The sequence below is a fragment of the Helianthus annuus genome, chromosome 15, assembly GCF_002127325.2.
Source record: "Helianthus annuus cultivar XRQ/B chromosome 15, HanXRQr2.0-SUNRISE, whole genome shotgun sequence".
NCBI lineage: Eukaryota > Viridiplantae > Streptophyta > Magnoliopsida > Asterales > Asteraceae > Helianthus > Helianthus annuus.
Genome location: NC_035447.2, coordinates 118,829,808 through 118,841,813, shown reverse-complemented (window position 1 = coordinate 118,841,813; position 12,006 = coordinate 118,829,808). Strand labels below are relative to the sequence as shown.

Sequence of the window (12,006 nt, the reverse complement as noted above, 5' to 3'; positions counted from 1 at the left end):
TGTAATACGTTCACAAGATTTTAATAATTTTCCCAAGTTATAAAAGAATTTGTGCCTTGTGCATTCAAATCAATTTTAATAAACATTTTCAAATGTGTTAGTTGAACGTATTTACCAGTGTAAACTGACGTATTTTTCCCCAAAAGATTAAGTGCAGGTACTATACGAAATGGGCTGGTAATAGCTTCCTAAGCATCACGAATAGTCTCGCAAACTCGATGCTGTATCTGAATGAACAATATTTTATCATTATTTTGATCCGCTGTGGATACACTCGACTTCTGTAATACATTTGATATTACAACCAGAGGTTGAAGTATATATTTATCTTTAAGCTTCCGCTGTGCATGTATATAATTGTGTGGTTTGACTATATTGTTGCCAACTACGTCACGGTAATCCCCCACCGGGCCCACCGGTGATACACGTGGAAATCGGGGTGTGACAGTCACTAATGAACTGACTTAAGACATTGACTGAGTAAGCAATGTCAGGTCGTGTTGCTTGTAAATACAAAAGTCTTCCTACGAGCCTCCTATATTGGTTAGCATCTACACGGGCTTCACTCTCCCGTTTATCGAGTTTTAGGTTTTGTTCCATGGGAAATAAACTGGGGCGGCAACCTAACATACCCGCATCTTCGAGAATATCCAAGGTGTACTTTCGTTGACTAAGGACCATGCCATGTGTTGTTCGAGCAACTTCGATGCCAAGGAAGAATTTTAAAGGACCGAGATCCTTGATGCTGAATTCTTTGTCAAGGAAACGTTTGGTTGCTTGTATTTTGTGAATGTCATTTCCCGTGATGATAACGTCATCCACATAAATGAGGGCAGCGACAAAAATTTCACCTTTCTTGATTAGAAACAAAGCGTGGTCAGCCTTGGATTGTTTAAAGCCGAGTCTTTGAAGGGATGTGGTAAATTTTTGGTACCAGTTTCTCGATGACTGCTTGAGCCCATAAAGAGACTTCTTGAGTTTGCACACTCGCTTGTCTCCTTGTTTTCTGAAACCTTGCGGTATTTTCATGTAGATGTCTTCATGTAAATCCCCATGCAAAAAGGCGTTGTTCACGTCTAATTGATGGGTATGCCATTCCTTTTTTACAGCAACATCTAGGAGACAACGAACGGTAACCAATTTAGCAACGGGCGCAAAGGTGTCATGGAAGTCAATGCCTTCCATTTGCGTGAAACCTTTTGCCACGAGGCGAGCTTTAAAACGTTCTATTTCCCCATTTGGCTTATATTTAATTTTGTACACCCACTTTGAGTCGATGGGACGTTTTCCTTCTGGCAGTTCTTCCAACGTCCAAGTCCCGTTCTGTTCAAGAGCTTGAATTTCGGTTTGCATGGCTTCGACCCATTTTGGGTTGTGGATTGCCTGACGGAAATGCTTTGGCTCATTATTTGAGGTAATGGCCGCCAAAAAAACTTTATGTGAGTTAGTAAAATTATCATAAGATACAAAGTGCGCTAAAGGGTGTACCGTTGAGGGGTTTTGATCAGAGCTTGTGGATGAATGCTCGTGGTCTAGGGATGGGGGAAGCTTCACTTCGAAATCCTTTAAATGATTCGGTTTGGCCTTGTTTCGTTTGGGCCATTCGGAAAATGTCGGGCCGTTTGCAGTATCTTCATTCTCGAACGTTGGGCCAACATGAGCGACTTGGTCACTTTCTGTATCTTCCAGGCCTGTGATCTCTTGACTTTCTTCATTGATGATGGGATCATGATGATTCAGATTGGGCTCCTCAATTGTAGGCTCTTGATTTAAGATATTTTGTGGCTCATCAATTTGGTTAACTTCTGAATATATATTTGTTTCAATAGCGACTTCATCTTCACAATTCCTTGGCCAAATGAAAACTTCTTCATCATTCTTTGGATTGCTGACATTCGTGAACGGAAAAACATCTTCTACAAATTTTAAGTTTCTCGATATTATAATCCTTTAGTGTTGGAGGTCATAAATTTTATAACCTTTCGTGTTCGGTGGATAACCCAAAAAAATTCCAGGCCTCCCTCTTATGGCAAATTTATCACCTTTTGTCTCCATGCTTAGGTAATACGCAAGGCAACCGAAGACTCTTAGGTGTGCATGGTTGGGACTTTTGTTGTATAATAAATCATAAGGTGTTTTGCCACCAATGACGTCGGAGGGGAGCCGGTTTATGATGTGGGTTGCCGTCAAGACACACTCCCCCCAAAACCTAGTGGGAAGTTTAGCTTCGAATCTTAAAGCCCTTGCCGTCTCTAAGAGGTGTCGGTGTTTTCGTTCAACAACACCGTTTTGTTGAGGTGTGTGTGGACATGTTGTTTCCAAAATAATTCCCTCTTTGGCATAAAAATCAAGCATGTTGTTCGATGTAAATTCCCCCCCATTGTCGCACCTTATTCTTTTAATATTTTTTTTCGAATTGTACTTGAACCATTTTATGAAAGTGAATTAAACATGTACTTGCTTCATACTTATGTTTAAGGAGAAAAACCCAAACGGCTCGACTAAAATCATCAACAATTGTGAGAAAATAGTTTGCTCCTGTAAAAGAAGGCGTTCGATACTTTCCCCACACATCGCAAGGTATCAAATCAAAGCAAGCACTAGTTTTTGTGGTACTAATAGGAAAGGGTAATTTAGCAAGTTTTGCTTTAACACAAGAGTCACAAACACTCTTCGAGTTTAAAGAATTATTCTTAATAAAACCAACATGAGAAAGTTTAGAAATAGACGTGTGACCTAGTCTTTTATGCCACGTACTAATCGTTGCCATCATTGCTTGCCTCTCGGCTCCCATCATCCCCATCTTGTATAGACCTTTGATGCATTCACCCACTCCAATCAATTCCCTTGAACGTAAGCCCTGCATGACGCAAAAGTTTGGAAAAATGTCACAGCACACTGTAAGTCGTTTGATAATTTACTAACCGACAATAAATTGCATTTGAAATCGGGAACATGTAACACATTCTTGACGGTTACACCATTTGGTAGAGTGTAATCCCCACGACCCTCAACAGGTATTGTTGCACCATTAGGTATCGTGACAGGGAATTCATGATTTTTCTTTGTTATATTTTTTAGAAAAGAGTTATCATAAATGAAATGCTCGGTGGCACCCGAGTCAATGATCCACTTACCCTCCTTATCAACTTTACCTACAAGGTTGGCTACTGGTGCCTCTTTGGTGTTTTGTCCTTTGCTTCCAAAGAAATCAATAAATTGTTGGTATTGCGTTTCATTTAGTCCTGGTATGGGACTTGTTTCATTTTCAACACAGGCTGCCTTTGGTTTGGTAGATTTTCCCTTGCCCGGCCACCACTCCGAATAACTAATTCGCTTAAAACAACCATCCTTATTGTGATCGTTTTTGCCACAAAAATCGCAATGATCAACCGGTTCACCAACATTGCGTTTAGAACTATCTTTTTTAACAAATTTATTATGTGACTGACCTTGGTCCCGTTTAACTGGAACAAAGGCTTGAAACGCAGCAGAATCTGATGTGGATCTCCTGACGCCAGACACGGATCTTTGTTGTTCGTCTTCGGCAACAAGATGGTATACGGCTCCAAGGCTAGGTGTTGGTTGCATCGCCAGAATTTGAGTCTGTATGGTCCCGAACTCAGAATCCAAACCTAGCAAAAACTCATACAATTTCTCTTTTTTCCTTGAGTTCGATTAGTTTCTTCCCAATATTACAAGTGCATTTATTACAATTGCAAACTGGTATGGGAAAAACAGACTGTAATTCATCCCACAAGCCACACAATTTTGTGTAGTACGCAGAAACAGACATACCTTGTTGCTTAATAGTACTAAGCGATTGCTTCAACTCATACGCTCTCGGACCACTTTCTTTCCTGAAACGTTCTTTCAGATCCGCCGCCCAGATTTCTTGAGCGGTGACGGCATATTTGACGCTAGTTCGAATCTATTTCTCCATAGCGGTGTTTAACCATCCTTTAATCATTACATCACATCTCATCCAAGCCATGAAATCGCTCGAATCAGGTTCCGGTCTCTTAATGGTTCCATTGATGAAACCGATTTTTTTTGGCAAACAAGAAGTTCATCATTTCTTGCGACCAATCATTGTAGTTTGCATCTGTGAGAACGTTATTAACGTGCATCTGCCTCGGATAATCCGAGGCATGGATGTAGTATGGTGAATTGTGGTCAATAACACCTTTGTCGCCACCCTGGTTCTTGTCACTGTCACCTGCCATGAAGCTAGGGTTTTTTTTTTTCTTTGAGAATAGGATCTTAATCGTGCTCTGATACCATTGTAACTCTTGTTATTATGGTATGATATTGGTATTCCAAACAGGGGCGGATATACCCCATGTCAAGGAGTAGCCCGGGTTGCCCCGTGGCTCGGCCGCGACAGTGTAAAAATTTTTTCTTTTTGCGTTTTTCGGATTTTGTTGCCCCTTGATAAATATTTTTTCGAAACGTTGCCCCTGAAGTAATTTTCTAGATCCACCACTGATTCCAAATGTTCGTATGTTCTGTATACAAAAGAGACACCCTTTATAAAGAGGGGTCAAAAGAAAATAATAAAGGAAAAGGCTGCTAATTAGGAGCCTTATAATTTGGGATAAAAACGAGAACCGTGTAATCAAAAGGGAATAAAAAGGATTTGTCGGTCCATTATATTTTGCGTAAATTTTATGATTTTGCTAGGATTTGAGCTGATTTTTACACTAAATTTGACTTACAAATGCAACAGTTAAAAGTAGTTCGTGTGTGAAAGGAGATTCCAAGGCAACCAGATGAGGTTCGTGTTTCACATTAATTGAATGGCACTTCATTTTCTAATGGTAAACCATAGTTTGTATTTAGTGAAAAGAAAAACGTAGTTTGTATTTAGGGGAAAGAAAAACGGACCTTATGTAGAATTATGAGGAAGCTAAGGTTTCCAACTACAGTTTTTTAGGTGCTTGGAAGTAGGTTACATTGTTGTTAATCTTGTTTTGTTCGATTGTTCGTATCTAAACACTATGATTCAGCTTGATTTATGTGTACATTTGAAATATTAACTGCAATACTTGGATTTATTTACTAACTTCTTGGTAAAATTCACAAATATATAAAGTGATCCAAATTTCATTTTATATGCGGAGATGCTTTAAACTAGGTTTGATTTTTAGAATTTTATAATTACATGAATTATATTTAGATTAATACTGCCTTTCATTATATCAGTTGTTTAAAAAAAGAGCAAATGTGGCAAAATGGAGGTTGAGTTGGATGGGTCAAGTCGAGTTATTTTAAATTTTGGTAATTGATTGCAAGTTCTATTCCAAGTTTAGGATTTATACCTTGCTGGGATGAAATACCATTCTTAATGACCAGTATTTTACCAATTTTTAAAATATGACAATTCTTTTATGCTTTGCTAGATTTCTTCAAACATCACTTCTTATTTTTTAAAATAAAATAATAAAACATTTTAATTACCCACCTAAATCAAGATATGGACTTTGAGATTTTTGCTTCCATCTAAACTGGTCATGATGGAATTACCATAGATGTTAGGTTATCAAACGTGTAGCAAATCAAGATATGTATATCTGTGTGAAATGATTTTGAGGTTTTGTGAATAGAAAATACACTTAGGTGACTATTCTATTAATCCACCTGGCCTGTTTGCGTTACTTTTAATATAGACATGGAGATATAACATTAACCCATTAATTATTTTTCTCCTTATACGAGTACAATTTGTTTTATGCAGGATTGTTCTGCCTTCGACTATTTTTGTTCCATTTAGCCCGTCATTTATTTTCTTCTTATGCGAGCATAATTTGTTTCATGCAGGAATGTCTACAAACAGATCCACCCGGTGTACGATGCAGGATTGTCTTCAAACAAAAGGTTTGTACACCAGGTGTTTGATGTATGCTGGCTTGCAATCTCTTTTAAATTTGAGTTCAGTTTGGTTTTGTTGTCACTATATATAGTTTCTTTTAAGATAAAATGGTGGTTGTGCTCTTGATGGATGTCAATGTTGTACCAGTCCCTTATTTATCACTCTTCAAAATTTTCAACAATTTCTAAATTTTTTTTATCTTCTTAAATAACTTTGTTTACACACTTGATGTGGAATTATTTGTTTGTAGGTATATGATGTTTGCAACACAAAATGTATGCTTAATGGTGTGTGGTGTGCCCCGTTATCGTTTATACTTTATTTACAAACTTGCTATACAAATTGTTGATTTATGGGCATATGACATGTACAGATTTGACTATTTCCAATTGAACTTCTTGGTCAAGGTAACTGTGATTGACCACTTTTAATTTTAGCTTGTCACCCATTCAATGTACTACACTATGAGGAAAGGAGGTACATGATCCGGCCTTTTGTAACTAACATTATCACCATCCTAATAGAAATGGAATACACCGCCGCACCGCGGCGGGTCATTCCCTAGTTGATAACTGATGACGGGGGTAGCTCAAACCTTAATAAACTGATTAGAGACACAACAGCTTAAAAGGTTAAAAGGTTAAAAGGTTCGGAAATGTTCCAACGGTCATGAACAGTAAAAATGACAAGCACAGTGTCCGGTCACATCAACACTTAACGTGTGAAACCTCCTGCCCAGCTGCAACCAGACCATGTGGGAGAGCACACCCTTTTGTCCGCAGGTCCAAACCCTTCAACCCCCAAAATGGGCAAACCCCTCACTGCAAACACAGATTCACTAGTCACGGGTTTCTCCTTTGAGAAACACCTTCCCCTATAAAATGCAGGCCATTTCACCATACAAAACACTCCAGTATCAGCAGATATCACCCTAACTCTCTGATTCTCCTTCTCCCTCTTGAGAACTAGCTTCATGTTTGCTTCTCTTCTTCACACTAAATAATTCATCTTCTCCAACGATCGCTTTCTGGGTTAATTTCTAATCAGCTCAAGATCTAAGGAGGATAAAAACAATACTAGTGAACCTCTCTCCACGTCTTGCAAATGTGGGGGGACCCCACGACCTACGTTAGGCTAATCTAACCCCTGAACCCTTTTACCCAAAGATATCGCTACAGGCCTTGGTCTTGTATTTGTTGCATCAACAAGTTGGCGCCCACCGTGGGGCTACGCCGCTTACTTTATCTTAAAGACCAGTTGTGTAGCTCCATTTTCTCTTTACATCATGTCTGAAAGCGAGTCTCTCGATCAGGTAAATCAGGTTCCTAACAACACCGATTTAACACCAAGTTCCGGTCGGATCTCACCGGTCAAATCTACATTTCTTTCTACTCCCGGAAGTACTCCACCGGGATATGCTCCCGGAGTTCACTTCTTTTCAAACACCAACCCCTTCTCGGTCAGGGGTTGCACCTACTCAAATCGATGCAATGCATACGCCGGAACACATAGATCTAATACCCGAGGGAGTAGCTAGAAATTTCTTACAACTGAGATTTCTTCTCAACTAGCATGTGAGCTTAGAAAGGGAAAAAAGGGTGAGAATAAGACTAAATTATGAGGAGTCTAAACCCTCATTATCACCTGGCCGTCCATCTCTTCCTTTTAGCAGCTCACGTTCGGCCATATCTTACCTTGAAGCTGGTCCTAGTGTGACAGACCAACCACTCAAGCCTTTAAGGTTTTGGGAGGCCAAGTCCAACCGTTTTTCCCTTATTTACCTCCCAACCCATTACAACCGGTGCACCTATGGGGCATAAAACCACTCTTGATCAATTACGGTAAGTCACCAACTTCAAGTGTTCTCCCTCCCATTGATACTTCGTGAAAACAAGCCATGGCCACCCTACCTTCGGCTCGTGGTATGGTCATGAACACATCCATGGGAATGCCTTATACAGTAAGCCTTTAAGGCTTTAACCTTTTGACACAGATGATGACATCTTTTATGAGTACCATCAGAAAGCCTTTGAGGCTTTAACCTTATGCCCTAGCTCATGACACAGATGATGGCACAATTTCCTTTGCAGCACATGAAAGCTGGATGATGACACAGAAAGCCTTCAAGGCTTTAACCTTAACTTCATCAACCAAGTGCCAATCACTCACCAGGGTACCTCAAACGGTAACCCAGCTTCAAGGGTAGTAAAATACCTCTCAAAACCTTACAAACCCAACAACTTGTCTTGCTTCTTCCAACAAATTGTTGAGTACGGATTTTAAACCCAGATAAAGATGCCATCACGGTACTAAAGACTACCTCCAAATCTTCGCCGGAACTGCAAGAATTGAAAAATGACCCAACTCCGAATGTTGTCTCATGTTCATGCAAACCCTTGAAGGGCCTTCTGGCATATGGTTCAATGACCTTCCTGGACGAAGCGTTCAGACCTTTGACGATCTTAGCAAAAGTTCCCTATAAGAACAGAGGCATGTCAATGACGCCACGGTAATCTTCCGGACCAAACAACGTGATGCTGAAAGTCTCAGAGACTTCATCAAAAGTTACAAGAAGGAAGGTTTAACTTACGCCGATGAAAAAATTAGGGTCGCAGGGTTCATGAATGCTAAATTCCAAATATCTCACTAGAGACTTCAATAAATGCCTGCCCAAAACCCTTGAAGAAGCACTCAAAAGGGCTAAAGCCCACATTCGAGGAGAATAAGCTGTATATATCAAAAAAAAAAAACCCTCTTAACTAGAGCTTCCAGTATGGCTCTTATGACAAACGGTTCAAAGGTTCGGATTCCAGAAGGCCTGAAGGCCGGAACCCTTCAAGCCGAGAAAAAACCATAAACTTTACAGCCTTAACCAAGACTCCGCACAAGATCTTGGCAACCGAAGAGGTAAAACACAGCTTCCGCCCTCCTCAACCTTTGTCAAAAAAACAAAAGTTTAGAAAAATCAAGCTAGTATTGTGAGTTTCATGAATAGAAAGGTCACCATAACAATGATTGCTTCCAACCCAAAATGAGGATCGAAGAAGCCGTCAAGTCCGAACTGGCTCACTTGGTTGAAGGGGTCAAGGGCAAGATGGTTGAAAAATAAAAAGTAGGAAGTGAACATGGTCGACCTTGAAAACAAAGCTTCCCACAAACGCCATCATGGGAACGTCAATATGTTTGCTTCCCACCACCAGAAGGAGAGTTGCTTTCAAACCCTCTGGTGATGGAATCCAACATAGGAACCATCAAGACACAAAAGGCTTACATTGACACCGGTGCAACCACTAAAATCATGTTTGAGAAAGGCTTTAACCCTCTCAGCGACGATGAACGTTCAAAGCTTCAACAGTCTGAATCCCCCATCGAAGGTATCGCAGACATACCTATCAAGCCTTTAGGCCAAATAACCCATTATGTTTGTTCAACGAGAGAACAAAGGGATGAACCGAACAACTCACTTTTGCGGTGATCAATATCCCTTCCAACTATGATATCATCATAGGAAGGCCAGGCCAAGGTGTGTTCGGAATGGCAGTTTTAGTTGGTCAAGGCACTATGAAGTTTCCCACTGAAAAAGGGATATCAACCCTTCAACCTACCCAAGAAGCTTTTGTGGTTGAAGGGGAAGCTCAAGAAAGGACGAAGACGATGAATAAGGGTTGAACATAAACCCAAAATATCCTCAACAGGGGATAAGGGTAAACACTAACCTTTACAATGAAACCCTCTCATACCTTGAAAGGCTGCTCTTGCACTACGTCTTTGCTTGGTGCCCGGAATATATGACCGGCACCCCCCGTAGCATTATTGAAACATGAGATATGGATCCCATCTTATAATAAACTCATTATACAAAAGATGGAAAAGCTTGATCTAGCCGGAATCCTTCGAGAAGGTTAAGTATCAATCATGGGTGGCCAATCCCGTAATAGTTCGAAAACCCGACAAGTCTTGGAGAATGTATATTGATTTTAAAAAGACTTGAACAAAGCATGCCCAAAGGATTGCTACTCGCTGCCCGAGATAGACCTCAAGGATAACTCGCTCACAGGCTTCCTATTCAGGTGTTTTCTTGACGCCTAAAAGGGTTACCATCAGATCCTCATAAAAAAAAGGAAGAAAAAACCACATTCCACACTGATAAAGGTATATCTTGCTATCAAAAAAATGCTTTTTGGTTTAAGAAATGCAGGTACCACTTATCCACGTCTGGTTAACAAAGCGTTTGCCGGACAAATCGACAAGAACATTAAAGCTTATGTTGACGATTTGATGATCAAGAGCAAAACGGAATACCAAATGCTCGATGACATACAAGAAACCTTCCAAAACTCGAGAAAGATCAACATGAAGCTTAATCCAGTCAAGTGCTCGTCTCTAGGGCACATCATGAGGAAACAAAGCATAAAAGCCAACCCTCAAGGGATGTGCTAACAAGAAAGACTTTCGATGGAAAGCTTACAGCTTTGAAGCGTTTTACCCCAAAAGGAAGCCTTCAACCAAAGGAAGCAACACTTGGCTCCGGAAATAGGAGGAACAACCTCTATCTACATTTTGATTGCTGAAAATGCCATAAATACGGCTCTGATCATTGAACGAAACAATGTTCAGATACCCGTTTACTTTTTCAAAACTTCAAAATTAGCAGAAATCAAATATTCTTCTTTGGAAAAACTTGCTCTAGCCCTAGTTCAAACGGCTAGAAGGCTTCGAAGGTATCTTCAGGCACACCTAATACAAGTAGTCATTGATCAACCTATCAGGAATATGCTTGAAAAACCAGAAATATTTGGACGGCTAGCCAAATGGGCTGTTGAACTAGGTGAACATAAAATCACTTATGCTCCAAGAAAAGCTCTCAAAGCTCAAATCTTGGCTTACTCACCTTGTAAGTCCCTAAAGAAACCACAACAGAAGTTAATACAACCACCGCTGAACCCTTCAACCCTGATACCTGGAAGCTTTTTACCAACGAGGCTTCCAGTATTGAAGGTTCAGGGGCTGGTCTGGTTTTAATCAACCCTGATGGGTTAGAATTTACATATGCTATTCGACTTGAACTTCGTACCACCAACAATGAAGCTGAGTACGAAGCATTGATCGCTAGGCTAAAACTAGATAAAGAAATAGGGGTCCAAAAGCTTCAAGCCATCACAGAGTCCTTACTTGTCTAAAGCAAATGACAACCACAAAGAAATACCATGATAAATCAAAGGAACTGATGAACACATTCCAAACATGTACCATCAAACAAGTTCCAAGATCCCAAAACAAGAGAGCTGATGCCTTAAGCAACCTTACATCTCTCACATTCGCCCATCTCACCAAGAAGGTACTAGTCGAAATATTGAAAACCTCATCAATTCAAGAACTTGAGGTTCAAGATGTGATCACTGAAGAAGGGCCAAATTGGATGACTCCAATTGAAAATTTTCTCAAAAATGGTGAATTACCCAATGACCAGATAGAGGCTGAAAGGGTTCACATCAAATCATGGCAGTATGTGTTGCAAGGAGAAATTATTTACAAAAAGGTTACCTTGCACCACTACTCCGATGTGCTAGCCCAAAACAAAGCCAACATCTGATCAAGGAAGTACACGAGGGAATATGTGGAGCTCATTATGGTCCAAGATCTATGAACCTTAAATACTTATGACCCTCTATGCACCAAGATACCACTGAACAATTATGAATATGTGAATACTGCCAGATACGCGCACCGGTACCCAAAAGTCCTAAACACGATTTCGTTCCCATCCCTCAGCTTGGCCACTCCACAAATGGGAAATGGATATTGTTGGTCCATTCCCACCGGCCAAAGGAGGAGTGAAATTTTTATTGGTCGCATCTCGGGCAAACAAGTCATTGACTTTGTATGGAAAAACATCACTTGCCGCTTTGGGCTTCCAAGGGTACTTATCGCATATAATGGCAAACAGTTTGTCGAGAAGCCTTTTAGCTCATGGTACAAAGAGTTCAGAATCACACAAGCGTTTAGCTCAGTGGCCTATCCCCAATCAAACGACCAGATTGAAAGAACAAACCGAAACATTGTGAAGAGGATACAAACAAGATTGGGAAGACATGATACTCAGTGCTTGAAGAGCTTCCCAAAGACTTGTGGGC

The 12,006-nt window shown here is 40.3% G+C and overlaps 1 protein-coding gene across 1 annotated transcript; it reads left to right on the top strand.

Annotated features, from left to right (window-relative positions):
* The first annotated feature begins 11,057 nt into the window (after positions 1-11,057).
* LOC110914091 lies at positions 11,058-11,465 on the top strand. Its single transcript, XM_022158913.1, has one exon. The coding sequence runs from the start codon at positions 11,058-11,060 to the stop codon at positions 11,463-11,465; it is 408 nt and encodes a 135-aa protein (XP_022014605.1).
* Positions 11,466-12,006: the final 541 nt, after the last annotated feature.